The sequence below is a fragment of the Schistocerca serialis genome, chromosome 1 (genome assembly GCF_023864345.2).
Source record: "Schistocerca serialis cubense isolate TAMUIC-IGC-003099 chromosome 1, iqSchSeri2.2, whole genome shotgun sequence".
Taxonomy (NCBI): Eukaryota; Metazoa; Arthropoda; class Insecta; order Orthoptera; family Acrididae; genus Schistocerca; species Schistocerca serialis.
In genome coordinates, this window is record NC_064638.1 from 290,542,813 (window position 1) to 290,561,246 (window position 18,434).

Here is an 18,434-nt window from a genome sequence, read left to right on the forward strand (position 1 = left end):
TAGGAAGAGATAGATTGCTGCTTACTATAAAGATGAAAAGTTAAGTTGCAAACAGGCACAATTAAAAGATACTTACACATAAGCTTTCGGCCACAGCCTTCGTCAGAGAAAGAGAAACACACATCATTCATTCACACAAGCAAGCACACCTCACACAGACATGCACACAGGCATTCTGGCCCGCGCTGCCTGATTTGGCAGTCATGTGTGTGTAAAGTGCACTTGCTTGTGTGAATGAATGGTACAAGTTTCTCGTTTTTGATGAAGACTGTGGCCGAAAGCTTAAGTGTAACTGTTTTTAATTGTGCTCATCTGCAACTTAACATGTCATCTTTACAGTAAGTAGCATTCTATTTTCAATTAATACATAATTTTTGTAAGATTCTTCACTTTTGTTATGTATTATGATTTTTCATTTGTTCCATTATGTAGGGGAGGTTGTGTATACAGGATCAAACAGAAAAGACTATTCCTCTGACGTGTTTTCACTTATGATCCTCACGGTCAAGTAATCACCAAAAACTGCATCCACTTGTCTTCACTGGCAGTTCAAAAATAAAACAGGATTCGACAGACACAAACAGCACAACTTCCAAAGAAATTTTGCTATTCAATTATAATATTTTTTAAATATTATGTGTTCTAGAAATCACTGTTTGCCAACAACACACTTCTCAGTCATATGGCGGTAATCTGTGCACCATCAAAGCTCAATATAGCAATATTAAACCCTTTGTCTGTTACCAACAATTAAGGAGAAAACACCTGATACAGAAAATCTAAAGTAGAAAATACAAACACAGTTGAAGGGGCAAAGTCTAAGCTTATTTATTGATATTTTAGATGTAAATATCAAGTTACCAACCTTCTCTTTCTGTACAGTGCCCACAGACGACACATCAGCTGCAACTGCACCTGCTGTCATTTGATCGGGTCCTTTATTATGTGGACTAGAAGTCTCTGGTTGTACTGCAACCTTCTCATCATCTTGTGAGATGAGTACTACTAAATCCGGTACAAATGCTGTACGAAAGCTCACTTTTTTCCGACCTTTTCTTCTGTTAAATGTCACAGGCCGCTTCCTTGCAATTTGATTACTATTGCTGGGGAGTGAGACTGTATCAGTTTCAAAACACAATTCAGCCGAACTTTCTCTCTCTGTTTTAAGTGATGCTAAATTTTTTTCAGTATCAGAATTGTGCTGTATAGTCTCTGAATTTGTGGACCTCCCTCTAGATTTTAATTGTGCCTCTGCTTTCTTTGCTGAAGATACATTTTTAGGCAAAGGTAGTTTTCTTTTGGTTTCTGGAAGAACATCATAGTTTTCATTATCATCACTGCTAGTTCTAAATTCAACAGGATTAGACATTTCAGTTTTGACAGTTGGTGTTGAATATTTATCAGTATCAGGATTCTGCTGTTTAGACTCTGACTCTGTGGATCTCACTCTAGATTTTAAGTGTGCCTCTGCTTTCTTTGCTGAAGATATATTTTTAGGTGAAGGTAATTTTCTTTTGGATTCTTGGGAAACATCACACTTTACATTATCACCAATGCTAGTTGCTAGGTCAACACAGTTTGACCTCTCAGCTGTGGCTGTTAATGGTGAACTTTTTTCAGTATCAGGTTTCTGTTGCATAACCTCTGAATCTGTGGATTTTGCTGTAGATTTTAAGTGTATCTCTGTGTTCTTTGTAGAAGATACATTTTTAGGTGAAGAAAATTTTCTTTTGACTTCTTGGAGATTATCATCACATTTTTCATTATCACCACTACTGGTTCCAAATTCAACAGAATTAGACCTCTCAGCTGCGACTGTTAGTGTAGATTTTTTTTCAGCTACAGGTTTATGAAATTTATTCTCCAAATCTGTAGATCTCGCTCTGGATTTTGTGTGTGTCTCTGTCTTTTTTGTGGAAGATACATTTTTAGGCATAGGTTGTTTTCTTCTGGTTTCTTGGAGAACATCACGCACTTCACTCTCAACAATACTATTCCCTTCACTAACTTCTCTAGCTGCAACTGCTGATACAAACCCAGAATCATTTTCTATATTCTCTGCATTTACATCATAATTGCAGTGTTGTGATAATCGGTGGACTCCTTTAGATTTTCTATTCTCCTTTGTCTTGCCAGATTCTGATGCATCTGACTCTTCTTGTTTAGCAGAAACAGCAATTGGCACAGTAGTAGAACTTCTGCCTCTCCGCCTCTTACTGCCCACAAGTGTTGTGATGTCATCTGTGTTGGCTACAGCAGAATCTTCAGAAGACTCTTGACTCACTGATTCACTAATCAGACGCTTTCTTCTTGTACTCCTGTAGTTAGAAAACGTGTTTTCTGGCACATTTATTGCCAACTGACGTTTATTAGTCGTAGCTATGTTACTGTTGGCAGATTCTTGTTCATCTGTGTGCTTAAATGGCTGACCCTCATAACTTTTTTGTTCTGGGCTATCAACATTAGGGGGATCTGTCAAGGCTCCCTTCCCTGCCTCATGTTTATTACCTACACACATATCAGCATCAGTCTTTACTGCTGTCTTTAACTTCTTCGCGTTTGAAGATTTGGAAGAAATCACTGATTTTGTTCTCCCTCTCTTATTTACACATGGAGGAGTGACTGACCTTCCTACCTCCCCTGTTTTGTCAACTGATTCATCATTTTCTGATAATAATGTTCCTTGTGTATCTCCACCAACTTTGTTTTCTTTGGCCGTTCGAACTGATTCCCAGGCAGTGTCCTGTTTCAGTGCATTGTCTAAGATTGATTTCCTTCTTGTTTTCATGCTAACCTCTGATACATCAACGAGTTTCACAACGGGTTCACGAGACAATGATTTCTCTTTTGTGCCTATAAGTTTATCATCATTTTGAAAGCCTGTGGCAGTTTCGTCCATAGACTCCTGGGATGAGATATGGCCTTTCTGTCTCTTTGATTTAGCCGTTCTACTTCTTTTAGGAACTGCGGATTCACACAGTATATCATTGTCAACTTCCTTTGTAGCAACAGTATTTTCACAAACAGTTTCAAGAGATGCTTGATTGTTTGGTACATCCAGAGATGCTTCATGGTTTGGTGCATCCAAGCAGTTTGGAGTACCAGTTATTTTGATGTCAGTTTCCGTACATGAGCTTACATCCAGTGTATCTTCTTTTGACTGCACTGTATTGTTTTCTGCATGATTGGCAAAGGAATTAACTTCATCCTCTACAGAAGGCTTTGACTGAATAATGTTTTCTGAAGCAACTACTTCATAACTTTGTAGATTGGAGAGTGTCACAGCTGATAACTGATGATCACCACTTTTATTTATGACTGGTGTATCTAAATGTATCTCAAGCCTTTCAACACCATTAACAGTGTTGTAATTTTTTTCTGTACAGCTCTCATTTGAATTCTGTTCTGTTCTCATTATTACTGTTTCCTCCCTATGAAGTACTGGTATGGTCTGTGAACCCAGAACGTCCTGTACATTTGGAACATCCATAACAGCACTTTCTAAAACAGGCATTGGGTTTGTATTATCTTCTGAAATTACATTCCTGGCTGCCAAAGCATTAGCAGCAAAGTGGGCTCGATATCTCTTCATTAGACGTTGACGTTTCTTCCTGGCCTTCTTTGATATCATACCACAATTTCCATTGATTTTTAAGAAGCTGTTGTCATCAGTTGCTGGTAAATTGTTTGTCAGCTGTGACCGAGAGGTAACAGAAACTCCCTGTAGGAGCTTATACAACTCTAATTTCCGTTGCATGAGTCGAGTTACTTCACTGTCTATCTCAAACATTTGTTGAAATATATTGTCTGATACAGAAGTGTTAAACTGTGCTGTGTTGCTAGTGCTAGGGTTTTCAATATGACTGCTCATACTAACTGGAAAGTCAGCATTAGTCTGCAAACCAGTTGTGATCTTATTTACACATACCAATGTACTAACTTGTTCCCTTGTTTGTGGCACAACTGTCTGTGTCATGGAATTATTTTCCTCCCATACAGACTGACTGGGCACTGCATCTAAATTTCCATTAGCATCAATGTTTGAATGAAACTGTGAACAATGTGGTTGCATTGATTTATTGCAGTGCACTTTAGGATTTGTTGCAGGTGATTTGGATCCAAATTGTAAATCTCTCATATTTCTTAGAGAAGGGTTTCGCATTTGAATTTTTCTTTTGTGGAAGGGTTTTGGTTTATCAGATGGATAAGAAATTTTGCTATGAGACTGAAGCACATTACTACTGGTATGTGGCAACACTTGATCGTTTTGCCTTCCAGTATTCTCTTCAGGTTCCACATTGGTTCCATCAGAATGAACAGCAGCATGTGAATTAGAGCCCACACCAAAATTGCGAGATTCTCCTAACACTGCCTGTTCCCTCTGCTCTGAGGGCAAGTGTGAAAGTCCAGTGTCAATAGAGTTTTGATTGGCCGCAGTGTTCTCAGTTAAACTACGTAATACACTCTGTTGTAAGTCACAGCTACTATAGTCTACAATGCTATCAGTGTGAATATTATCTGAAGTCTTTGGCTGTGGCTTACAACTACTATTATCTGAACTACTTGAATGGGTAAGATAAGTTCTCACAGTTTTAATCACATCAGTAGGAACATTGAACTTATTCTGCAACATTTGGAGTAATGTGTGAGGTTCCACTGTTTCAGAATCCTCAGTCTGAGTTCCTGAGTCTACAGGAGATTCATTAGTTTTATATTCCTTTCTTGCTGCAAGAGTGCGGATACGACACATTCGATCGGCAGAGTTATTAGTACTAAGTTGATTTTCCACGCTGGAGACAGTGTCACCACTGTCTTTGCCTACAACACTGTCACTGGTAACACTCGTTACAAAATTTGGTGCATCTATCTGCTTACTCAGCATAGCATCGCATGGTTCTTTTTCAGTAATACCTGTCACGCCATCACATAATGTAACATTCAAATTTTCTCCAGTCAGCAATGCTTCATCAGTACTCGTATCATTTGTTGGTATTCGGACCATTTGCACATCCTCTGGAGAATCCTTTACAGCTGAGTCTGTACCACTGTCGACTACTGTAGATGCAGCATCATTCATCAAATCTCTGGTCATCGTATGAGGTGTTTCCTGCAAATGTTCGGATGCTTGTAGAGCTGAAACACGTGAAAGAAATGATCAGACAATGACTGACAATACAAATATTCTTCAAGGTTACTCTAAAAATAAGTAATAGAAAAACCAGTAGAACGGAAATACAAACAACTGACACACATCAGAAAATTCTTGAGAGATAGAAATTGACAACTATACAAATTAATTAAAATACACTCTAAATGGAGGACTATAACTATTACACCACTACACCACAGTTAGAGAAGTCAAAAAGCTGAATGATGTTAATCTATATCTCAATTTACACACATAAGACTCGTAACATCAACTGTGAGATGCATGGCAGAGGGTACGTCCCACTGTACCATTTAGTAGGGTTTCTTCCCATTCTATTCAGATATGGTGCACGGGAAGAATGACTGTTTGAAAGTCTTGTGTGTGTAGTAATTATTCTAATATTCTCAAGATCCCTATGTGAGCGATACATAGGTGATTGTAGTATATTCCTAGATTCATCATTTGAAGCCAGTTCTTGAAATTTTGTTGACAGACTTTCTAAGGATAGTTTACACCTATCCTCATCAGTATTCCCGTTCAGTTCCTTCAGTATTTCTGTGACACTCTCCCATGGATCAAACAAACCTGTGACCACTGCTGCCCTTCCTGTATACGTTCAATATCCCATTAGCTCTGTCTGGTACGGGTCCCACACATTTGAGCAATATTCTGCAACTGACTGCATTGCATGAGTGATCTGTAGGCAGTGTCCTTTGTCGACTGACAGTCCTTGCCCTGTACACTGAGTGAATGGCAGCAGATGTCTATTTCATCTACAAACACAGCATGGCAAAAATAACTCCCTTTTGTCTTTCCATAAAAGCAATAATTTCCTAATTTTATAATGTATGACACCTATCATAAACTATAAGCAAAGTCCTCTTAACAATACAAGTGCCTTAATCTGTCTCACTTTTGAGCATGCTGACTAGGTGTGTGACACTACCACTGTCTGATCCGCCTCACCTGTTAGAAATCATGTAAGTCCTCTCCAAAATTACTGAACTTCTTCTGATAGTCAGATGCTAGTCTCCCAAGAATGTGTTGCGCAAGTGTCATGTCAGCAATATTATTGTATATGTAAGTTTTATTTTTTCACTGCAACCTCAGGGTGTATACGTGGATGAGGAAAAAAAATTCCCAGATTTCCCGGTTAAAAATACTCTTTCTCCCAGATGAAAATACACTTTTTCCGTGTTAAGTAACAGTATACTTTTCCTCGGAACTGTAAAACGTATCAGTCCTTTCGATGGTTGTGGTTTTATACACCGGCATAGAATTTCCTGGCACTTTAGAAAATGAAACTCAGGGGAAAAAGCATGTTTTGGAAAGATGTCTGATTTGCAGCAACATGTACACTGCATATTTTCGTATTACGAAAGTATAGATTCGAATTCCACCAAACACCACATGTTACTTTCCGACAAAAATAACTTCATTGTTCTGCAAGGCGATTAACGCTTGACTGTCAGAAAGGTGGAAACAAAATAAAATCTGAAACTAATACCATATTTTAGCCTTCCGTAATTATGTGAGTGTATTTTAATTCATTTGATAGCTCCTGGCCACAAAAATCCGTTTGGTTTTCATTTGACGTGAGAGTAATAAACGAAGAGGAAACAGTAAAATCACTTAACGTAAACACGAGTCACGTGGAGACTACCACCTCCCCACTACAACTCAGACTGCTCTGTGCATCAGGTACGGATCTATGATATTTCCGATCCGGGGCAATATTAGACAGTGGCCCCCCCCCCCCCCCCCCCTCCAGCGTTTGAGGTAGGACACCAAAAATTTAAAAATCAACTTTTCGAAAATATCTTCATTTTGTAACGACGCACATATTTCTGAAGAGTCTGATAGATAAAACATATATGTTCGAGGGAACGTAGGACATGTTATTTGGTCTGTGTGCCGAAGTGCAGTGCCACGCCTCTTCACAAAGCATTCTTCCACCGCACGTCTCTGTATTTCGCTCTGTGGAATTCAAATGTGTAATATTTTGTAATGGGTGCCATCAAACTATATTCAGGCCAGGGGAAATTAAAACCTCTTGTGGTGCCTCTCCTGCTACCAGTCAACTGGTATGACATCCTGCCCCTCTTTAAAAAAAATCTCGCAATTAATACTAGATAGGATTATCTGCAACCGGCAGAACAAGAACTCTTCACAAAATTTGCAGTCTTTACTGCCTATTAGATAATAACTTGCTGTTTTGTGTGACATAAAATTAAATATATGATACATAAAACGAGTAAAGACATGAGACAAGCAAGACGGTACACATTTCTTTAATCCTCAAGTCCTTGATTTTTTTCTCTCTAATCTTGCCACAGCGTTATATGGCGTACTTTCCTTTCTGGAAAAGAATCTATTACCTCGTCAAAGTTCGTCAATGTTTTGCTACATGAAAAAACGAAATGTCGATGTCTAGTACTAGAAAAGCTGTTAATACAAATAGTACCCAAGACTGTTGTGGTTTCTCGATCTGTTTACGTGTATTTTGTCACTGCTAGATAAAACAAAATAGGCTGGCCTAATATTGCAGCAATTGTTACACACACCAAAAAAACGAGGCTGTTTTGGCACAAATGGTCATTTTTATAACACGACAGAATATAATGAACGAATTACCAGTATCAAATGCCTATCAGGCCTACTACAAGCAAAAAGTTTGATGTTAGGAAATAGTTTCACATTTCATTCCTACTCTCTAGCATCTGAAGAATAATATGAATTTGCCCCCCGCCCGAAACTGCCATCCGGGGCAGATACCCCGGTCTGTCCCCGCCCCCTAGTTCCGGGCCTGTCGCACATACATGGATCTGTGGCAGCTTAGGCGCATCAGTAAAATTTTTCCGGATAGCAACTGGCTGCTTGCTGCTATTGCTTATACATATAACTGCCACACTTCTGTAGCCAGAAGCGGGAGAAGGTACAACTCATATGCGACTCAACTGCACATGCGCATAAGCTTGCTTGCAACCGCTAAACGAATCTAATGTAAACAGTTGTGACGTCACTCTCATCAGAGGCAATTTGTTGTTATGAAACTTTGCATAGTCTTCCTAAAGCCTTTGACACATTTTGCTGTTGGCAGACGCTTGTATGAGCACTGTGTTTTGTTCTTGTATATGGTACATTTCCCTTGCAACTTAAGTTTTATTTTCGTTTTTTCTCTCTCGTTCGTGCTTTATTGGTAGCCCTTATTATGTGCATATTTTTCTTGTAACCAGTAACAAAACATAATTTAACAATCAAAGTTTGTAAATGCCAATGCAACACTTTTACTCTGTCTGAAGACACATATATTGTACACATATGAATTCATCATCATAACAGATTAATCAAATAATTACATGTCCTCATAAAAGAAACTTTTATGAAAGAAATGAAGACTAATATACGTTTCACAAAGGGTTAGTGACAGCTGTGCAAACTTCACTGACAACTCATAACATGTAAGCTTTCACAGTCGGCGTCTTCATTAATTAAAACTTTCGGGCTGAATTGCCGTGGTCCATATATAAAACTTCTTCTCCTTCCTGACGTTTCGTTGCCTACTGTGGGCAACATCTTCTGAGGTGAGTCGGCGACTCACCTCAGAAGATGTTGCCCGCAGTAGGCAACGAAACGTCAGAAAGGAGAAGTTTTATATATGGACCACGGCAACTCAGCCCGGAAGTTTTAATTAATGTTCACTGACAATTGTTGATATACTTTGCTAGGATGGTTCGCATCCAGCTCAAAAATGTACCTCCAGAGGCCAAAAAGGGACAAAATATAATGAGCACATCTTTGCAAGATATAGCATTCCTATAATTTGTGTCCTTCAATACTGCAGGTTTGTCAGAGTCAAAAGATAGTCAAAGTTCTCCAATCACAATCAACAACATTTCTTAAATTGACCATTTTTACCAGTAAGCAGTTCACTTAAAAGGGTAATTCTCTCAAACCTTTCTTCATTTTTTAATACTGGGGTTACCCGTGGCCAATGGTTTTTCCATATCATTTTTAAATGATGGTACAGCACAGCAACAATTTTGGCTTGCTCTGTCTTTGATCATGCTCCTGTGCCAAATGGACCAGCTGCACATCAATGAACATCTTACTCTACTTTTCAAAACAGTGTGCCGCTCTGTGCAGTTCTGCACAGGCAATGCATTTGATTTGTACGCATTTTTTTATATTTAATGCAAACTGTCCCAATCCTATAACAATGTGTTGCGAGAGGCTAGAAGCTACTTTCAAGCTATCAATTCTCCCTTTTGAGAAGAAATACGGTGTTCTATTCACTAGAAAGGATTAAATCCAGTCACAAACCTGGTCTGCTATTCCATAGGATGAGATATTGTACAATGCAGAATAATACCAAATTCCATCTGGAAGTCAACAAAACATGTTGTCAACATAGGTAAGACCATCTACTGCCTTTTTGATTTCATGGATAAGCAGAATAAGCATGCCATAGCTAGTGGAGCACATGTTGATTATTGCTGAGGAGATCTACAATCTCAAAAAGGGTCATAACACACAAGAATAAAATATGTCTCATAACAAAATCTACATGACTACTCTACAGTTCTCAATTTAGTGCTTGGCAGAGGGGTCATAGAACTACCGTAACACTATTCTTGATTTTTCCACTTTCGAAAAGCACAAGGGCAAAATGAGCATCTAATTATTTCTGTGCTAGTTATGATCTCTCTTATTTTATTAAAATGGTAACTTCTTGTTATGTAGGAGAAATTCAACAAAATATTTTTGCATTCGGAGAAGAAAGTTGGTAATTGAACTTTCATGAACAGATCTCACCACAAGGAAAAACTTGGTTTTAATGATTTCACCCAACCTTGTATCTGTGACACTCTTTCCACTATTTCACTGTAATACAAGACAAGCTGCCAGCCTTTGAAATTTTGCAGTGTCCTCCATCAATGTGATGTCCTCTATCAAGCCTATCTGGTAAAGATCCCATACTGCACATCTGCACTTCAGAAGTGCACATACAAGCATATCGTAGGCAGTCACCTTAGTAGATTAGCTACAACTTCTAAATGTTCTGGCAATTATATGCATCCTTTGGTTCATTTTCCACACAACATTTTCAACCTAATACTTACGACTTTTCAGTAATTGTAATCCCCAGTGTTTACTTGAAATGCCAATCTTTATATTTGTGTGATTATCATGAAATCAAAATTGAACCGATACATTTTAGTATTCCTGTGGTGGACTTCCTACTTTCAACTGTTTAGGTTCAAATGCTACTTTTCATACCACACAGATAATGTGTATAAATAATTTTGCAATTAGTTTTGATCTGCTGATGAATTTACTTGATGGTAAACAACAGCATCATCTGTAAACAATCTCAGAGGACTGCTCACATTATTTCAAAAATTGTTTACACAGATTAGATCGGCAGAGGACCTATAACACTTGCTTGGGGAATGCCAGATATCACTAGTGTTTCACACAATGACTTCTGGTCAATTACCACAAATTGTCAACTTTATGACAGACATAGGTCAAAAACAGAAAGATGTCAGTTATACAATGTAAGAAATAGTATCCATGATACAGCTTCTAATCCTTGTTCTTATGCCCATTATTCCACGCAGCTCTGATACTGAATATCAAAACCAGAAAGATGACTGAAATTAAATATGTAGCTTTTACATTAAAATTAGTTTGTGCTATTCTAGTATTATATTACCTTATACTCTCTCTCTCTCTCTCTCTCTCTCTCTCTCTCTCTCTCCCCCTCCCTCCCTCACACACACACACACACACACACACACACACACACACACACACACATGTATGATTGACATGATATTCTAACCTGTAGTAAGACTGTCAGTCAATGGCATTGGCAGTGAACAATTGGAGGCACGGTCAAGGTCACTGCTGAAATCTGGAAAGTCACAGAACAGACTGCCAAATTCTGTTACTGGTGGATCAGATGAATTACGTTCTGTTGCTGTCATATCTGTAACTCTCATTGCTTCGAGACCAGTAGAAGCATCAAATCTGTCAATTTCTTCCTCAAGCTCTTCTTTAACAACTCCAGTCTCTAAAATAACAAAGAATGCATTGTTAAATTACTTTTTCTAAAACTGCTGCTGTTATAGTTTATACAGAGTGAAAACTACACTGAATTTAAATAAGTCCTGCAATTTACAATTACTAAAGGTGGCAATATACGTAGATGCCTTTTTCATGCACACATTGATGTCCCAAGCCACCAGCACCATCTCACAAATAATTACAATTAACTGCAAAAATAAAAATGTCAGCTAATGTCAATGGCAAAATTGTTTGTTTGTCAATTTATGTAATTTTTAGATGAATTGGGGTTAGTCTGTTGTGAATAATAAATGTGGACACTTTCCTAAAGTATTTCTACAGGTTGTTATCAACCAGATGGAAAATGTTTCTTATCATATTTGCGGAATGATAAAATGTGTGGGAGTACAAGTATCAAAGACTGTCAGTGTGTTTGGTGCACCGTGGATGACTATGCTTTATGATAAAACAGACACAAACTGTCCCATGTAGAGTTGCTATAGTTCAATTCTTTTATCTTGGCAGTTTGCGCATGCCCACCCAGACGCGGGAGATTGCTGCGGTGCCAGTTGTATGCACCAAGACAAGCAGCGCCATAGTATAGTTCGCAAACTTATGTTTAGGGTGGAGTGCGCAGTTTATGAAGTAAAGCCGCCACGGCCGCATTAACCCTTTCGCTGCTACAGAGGCGTGCTCCCCACATTCCGCGATGTGCGCGATTTTGTCATCATTGCACTGCTCGCCTGTGCAGACACATGGTGTTTCGACTGCTTTGACACACTTTATCATTCGATTTCACAAAAACTATTTGGCCCAAAAATGTGATTTTACACATCTTCTTGAGTGATACCTTCCCCCCCATAAATGACTTAATTTTGTTTCGATGTTCAACGCAGTTATTGTGCAGTATTAGATGTAGTAAACCATTGCATGAAATTTTGAAGAGTTTGCAGAGGTAAAAGTCCATAGGGTATACTCTCCGTGTGGTCGATTTTAGTTGCCACTAGAAATTTCAAAAAATTACATTCAAACGAATAAAATTCATGAAGTAAAGACACTTGAATTTTGCTTTTAAAATACAGAAAATATTAAGCACCAATCAGGTTTGAACTCAGAACCTTTCGCTTAGCAGCCATACACTTTAACCATTACGCTAATGCAGCTCGTCATTCAAAACATCTCCTGGAAGACTTTAAAATATGACACAAAATACTGACAAACACTGTTGGTATGATAATGAATTACTCAAGTTTCGTCAAAGTACAATAGGAAATAAACAATTACCGCTGTTCTTTATTGCGAAAAAGTGGTTAGTGGGAATGATACAAACACCTTTCCTTGCTATTGCCTGAATTAGGAGGCTTATTGCTCGTTTGGTTTAATTAATTAATAGAATATGAATGAATTGGTATAAAGAATTCTTTTTCCAAACTTTCTATAAAAGAAAGTCTGCTATCAAGACATTGCTTTTGTTCAATTACTTTATTTATGACTGAATGTTTCTAAAACTGAAGACACTCGTCCGTGCTCTGCACTGCAGTCGAGCTCTGGCAACGTCATTCTCTGTTCATTGGCTGATTGTGTTTTGTGACGTCAGATGCGCAGAACAAACCTAACTCGGCCGCCGTCATAAATGACGCGCACTTTAGTCTCCCATCGGGCGCCTCCCCAGGTGGTGGATCTACATCTACATCTGCAGTTATACTCCGCAAGCCACACAACAGTGTGTGGCGGAGGGCACTTTACGTGCCACTGTCATAACCTCCCTTTCCTGCTCCAGTCGCGTATGGTTCGTGGGAAGAACGACTGCCGGAAAGCCTCTGTGCATGCTCGAATCTCTCTAATTTTACACTCGTGATCTCCTCGGGAGGTATAAGTAGGGGGAAGCAATATATTCGATATCTCATCCGGAAACACACCCTCTCGAAACCTGGACAGCAAGCTACACTGCGATACAGAGCGCCTCTCTTGCAGAGTCTGCCACTTGAGTTTGCTAAACATCTCCGTAATGCTATCACGCTTACCAAATAACTCTGTGACGAAACGTGCCATTCTTCTTTGGATCTTCTCTATCTCCTCTGTCAACCCGACCTGGTACGGATCCCACACTGATGAGCAATACTCAAGTATAGGTCGAACGAGTGTTTTGTAAGCCACCTCCTTTGTTGATAGACTACATTTTCCAAGGACTCTCCCAATGAATCTCAACCTGGCACCCGCCTTACCAACAATTAATTTTATATGATCATTCCACTTCAAACCGTTCCGTACGCATACTCCCAGATATTTTACAGAAGTAACTGCAACCAGTGTTTGTTCTGCTATCATATAATCATACAATAAAGGATCATTCTTTCTATGTATTCCCAATACATTACATTTGTCTATGTTAAGTGTCAGTTGCCACTCCCTGTACCAAGTGCCTATCCGCTGCAGATCTTCCTACATTTTGCTGCAATTTTCTAATGCTGCAACTTCTCTGTATACTACAGCATCATCCACGAAAAGCCGCATAGAACTTCCGACACTATCTACTAGGTCATTTATATATATTGTGAAAAGTAATGGTCCCATAACACTCCCCTGTGGCACGTCAGAGGTTACTTTAACGTCTGTAGACGTCTCTCCATTGAGAACAACATGCTGTGTTCTGTTTACTAAAAACTCTTCAATCCAGCCACACAGCTGGTCTGATATTCCGTAGGCTATTACTTTGTTTATCAGGTGACAATGAGGAACTGTATCAAACGCCTTCCGGAAGTCAAGGAAAATGGCATTTACCTGGGAGCCTGTATCTAATATTTTCTGGGCCTCATGAACAAATAAAGCGAGTTGGGTCTCACACGATCGCTGTTTCCCGAATCCATGTTGATTCCTACAGAGTAAATTCTGGGTTTCCAGAAATGACATGATACGCGAGCAAAAAACATGTTCTAAAATTCTACAACAGATCGTTGTCAGAGATATAGGCCTATAGTTCTGTGCATCTGCTCGATGACCCTTCTTGAAAACTGGAACTACCTGTGCTCTTTTCCAATCATTTGGAACCTTCCGTTCCTCTAGAGACTTGTGGTACACGGCTGTTAGAAGGTAGGCAAGTTCTTTTGCATACACTGTGTAGAATCGAATTGGTATCCCGTCAGGTCCAATGGACTTTCCTCTGTTGAGTGATTTCAGTTGCTTTTCTATTCCTTGGACACTTATTTCGATGTCAGCCATTTTTTCGTTCGTGCGAGGATTTAGAGAAGAAACTGCAGTGCGGTCTTCCTCTGTGAAACAGCTTTGGAAGAAGGTGTTTAGTATTTCAGCTTTACGCGTGTCATCCTCAGTTTCAATGCCATTATCATCCCAGAGTGTCTGGATATGCTGTTTCGATCCACTTACTGATTTAACGGAAAACCAGAACTTCCTAGGATTTTCTGTCAAGTCGGTACATAGAATTTTACTTTCGAATTCACTGAATGCTTCATGCATAGCCATCCTTACGATAACTTTGACATTGTTTAGCTTCTGTTTGTCTAAGAGGTTTTGGCTGCGTTTAAATCCGCAGTGAAGCTCTCTTTGCTTTCGCAGTAGTTTCCTAACTTTGTTGTTGAACTACGGTGGGTTTTTCCCGTCCCTCACAGATTTACTCGGCACGTACCTGTCAAAAACGCATTTTACAATTGCCTTTAACTTTTTCCATTGGTGGATTGGGTAATGTTCACTAAATATGGTGGACATTGGGGAAATAAAATACCTAGGGTGGACCAAAACTAGTAAAAAAAAAACAACTGCTGCCTTGCAATTGGGAGTTAGGTCTCCAAAGGCTAAGGGAAGAAAACACTGATTAAAAATCACCCGTCCCCCAGTAGGGGTTGGACGCAGGGTTGACAGCCCGCTCTGTAAAAAACAATTGTTGCAAAACTTCTACAAAGTAAAGGTGGACAGATGAAGGACAAAGAGGATGGAATACAAGTAAATGAAGGAGGGAAAATATGGAAGAAGAGAAATAGAAGGCGTAGATCCGATCTATATATTGGTACTTGGAATGTGAGATCCCTATATCGACCAGGAGCACTGAGCGTAATGCTGGATCAAATAATGAATCTGAAGCAAAGTATAATAGCACTACACGAAATTAGATGGACAGGGAGTGGAGTTTTAGAAAAGAAAGAGGCGAATATATTCTATAGTGGCAGCGAAAGAAATCATGAGTTGGGGACAGGATTTGTTGTATACCATCAATTAAAGCATTTCGTAATAGGGTTTACACCCATTAGTCCAAGATAATCAACACTCAGGATAAAGGGGATATTCTCAAACTACTCCATAATTAATGCCGATGCACCAACAGAAGAATCCGAAGAAGAAGAGAAAGAAGTATTCTATGAATCTTTGGAAAGAGTATATGATGAGTGCCCAGTGCATGATATTAAAATAATAGCCAGAGACCTAAACGCTCAGGTGCAATACTCAGGTGGGGAAAGAACAGATTTATAGACTGATAATTGGCCTCTACAGCAAACACGCAACAAGTAATGAGAACGGAACAAGACTTATACTGTTCGCAGCATCTAGAAGTATGGTAATAGGATCAACACTGTTCCCACATAAAGAAATACATACAGGAACATGGAACTCACCGGATGGAAACACAGTAAACCAGATCGACCATGTGTTGATAGATTTGAAACACAAATCGGACCTATTGGACGTGAGGAGTCTCAGAGGCCCAAACATAGATACAGATCATTTTCTAGTATGGGCACGGGTGGGGGCAAGGATATCTAATGCAGTGAAAGGAGACCGACCCAGGGCACAGAAATATAATGTAACAACTTTAGAATCAGTGGAAGTTAGAGAACAGTGTCAGGAGAAGATAACTCAGATTCTGGAAAATGATGGAGAATATAATAATACTGAAGATCAGTGGGAAGCGATAAAAAAGACGGTCGAGACATCGGCAAGAGAGATACTTGGAATTGGGACAAGACAAGTAAGACCATCATGATATGATACTGAACGCGAAATAGTAACTGAAGAAAAGAACAAAGCATATAGAAGGACACTGTGATCACACTGTACGAGGAGAATAGTAGAAGAATACAAAGAAAAACGGAGGATTGAAAAGAGGACTCACCAAAGAAAAAAAGAGAGAATGGATGAAAGCAAGTGTCAAAAAAATGGAGCTCATGAGAAGCAAAAATGAAATAAGAAAAGTCTATAGAGAGATGAATGCAGTACAGAAGCCTTTTGGTAGTAAAACAAGCTTAATAAAAGATGAGACAGGGAGTATACTAAGTGAAGAGAAGGGAATATGCGAAAGATGGTGCAGGTATTTTGATAGTCTTCTCAACCCTAGAATATCTATACCAGAGAATCCAACAGACACGAAAGGGGAAGAGGACCCAGACAACAACACTACCCCACCAAATATAGAAGAAGTGAAAACTGCCATGAATAAATTGAAAAACAACAAGGTGGCAGGGACAGATGGTATTCCAGCAGAACTGTTTAAGCAAGGAGGCAGAGAGCTGGAACAAAGCCTTCTGAAAATGGTCTCCAGAATACGGGAAGAGGAGAAAATGCCCCAACAATGGAACGAGGGTATCATATGTCCCATATATAAGAAAGGAGATAAGATGGAGTGTGGCAATTGCAGAGGGATCACACTACTTAATTTGGGATATAAAATATTCTCTAATATACTATTCGACAGAATACTCCCTATCATACAGAGGGAGACGGGGCCGTATCAATGTGGATTCCTTCCCGGGAAGTCAACAATAACACAGGGTTGGCACGCATCACCTTTTTATAGATTTCAAAGCAGCTTATGATAGCATAAATAGAGAGCAGTTATATCAAGCTCTAGATGAACTGGGAATCTCGAGAAAGTTGGTAAGGTTGGTGGGAATGACAATGATCGAAACACAAGGTAGTGTAAGAATAGGAGGAATGATGCCCAATACATTGAATATTAAAAACGGAGTGCGACAAGGGAATGCATTGGCATGTCTTCTCTTTAATGCCGCCCTGGAGAAGGTGATGAGAAACACAAACATTCTGAATAGGGGAACGATCTTCTATAAATCAGTGCAGATATTGGCCTATGCAGATGATACATATATAATAGCAAGGACCCAAAAAGCAATGGAAGAGACATTTACAGCTCTTGAACAGGCTAGTAAGAACGTTGGGTTAATTATTAATGAACAAAAAACAAAATATATGGCAGCTGGAAAAGCACATAGAGAAAATATGCCAAACGCAATAACAATGGGCAATTATATGCTTGAGGGAGTTGAACATTATAAGTACCTGGGCTCGATAGTTACGCATCTAAATAATACCTCCTATGAAAGTAAGCACAGATTAATACTAGCCAATAGAGCCCATTTTGCCCTAACAAGACTTCTGTCCTTGAGGCTCCTGACTCATACCACAAAATTAACTATGTATAAATCACTTATAGGACCAGTGCTTACATATGCCCCTGAAGCCTGAAAATTAACAACTAAAGATATTAAAACACTGGATGCATTTGAAAGAAAGGTACTTAGACAAATTATCGGCCCAATCTGTGAAAGAGGAAGATGGAGGAGGAGATACAACCATGAGTTGTATATCATATACAAAGACCAATCCATCAGAAGGATAGTGAAATCATCCAGACTGAGGTGGGCTAGACGTGTGACTCACATGAATAATGCAGAAGTACCAAAAAGAATATTACAAGAAAAGCCAGGAGGGCAGAGAGAATGTGGTCGACCAAGAGCCAGATGGGAAGATGGAGTAATCGAAGATCTTAGGAAGATGGGCTATAAAAACTGGAGAGTATTGGTAAAGGACGAGAGAAATTGAAGGAAATTGTAGAAGAGCTCATCATGAGCTGTGGAGCCAAGAAAGAAGAAGAAGAAGAAGAAGAAGAAGAAGAAGATACACAAATTGTGTGTAGTGTTGGGTAAAATCAAGACAAAATACCAGAAGATGTGAAAATTCAAGATTTTGTCACAAAGAATTAAATGACTACTGAGGCAGAAATGATGTCAGAACTCAATCACCAGCTAGAACACAGTGTTTCTGCAACTGCAGTCTCACACGATGTGCACACAGTGAACACCTGTTACGGGTAGCAATTAGCATAATGGATGCAAAAAACTGTATAACATACACCACAAATAATTGGAAGAGAGGAATGTAAAAGCCCTGTGAACAAATGTTCAGGTTC

At 39.1% G+C, this 18,434-nt stretch overlaps 1 protein-coding gene across 1 annotated transcript in view; it reads right to left on the reverse strand.

Annotated features, from left to right (window-relative positions):
• LOC126467492 (uncharacterized) overlaps window positions 1–18,434 on the reverse strand; it is a 209,037-nt gene that overhangs the window by 117,242 nt on the left and 73,361 nt on the right. Inside the window, exons 6-7 of the mRNA XM_050096470.1 lie at window positions 10,998–11,228; window positions 866–5,133 (exon numbers count right to left, since the gene is read on the reverse strand). Coding sequence (XP_049952427.1) covers window positions 866–5,133; window positions 10,998–11,228 — 4,499 coding nt within the window. The remainder of the gene's footprint in view (window positions 1–865; window positions 5,134–10,997; window positions 11,229–18,434) is intronic.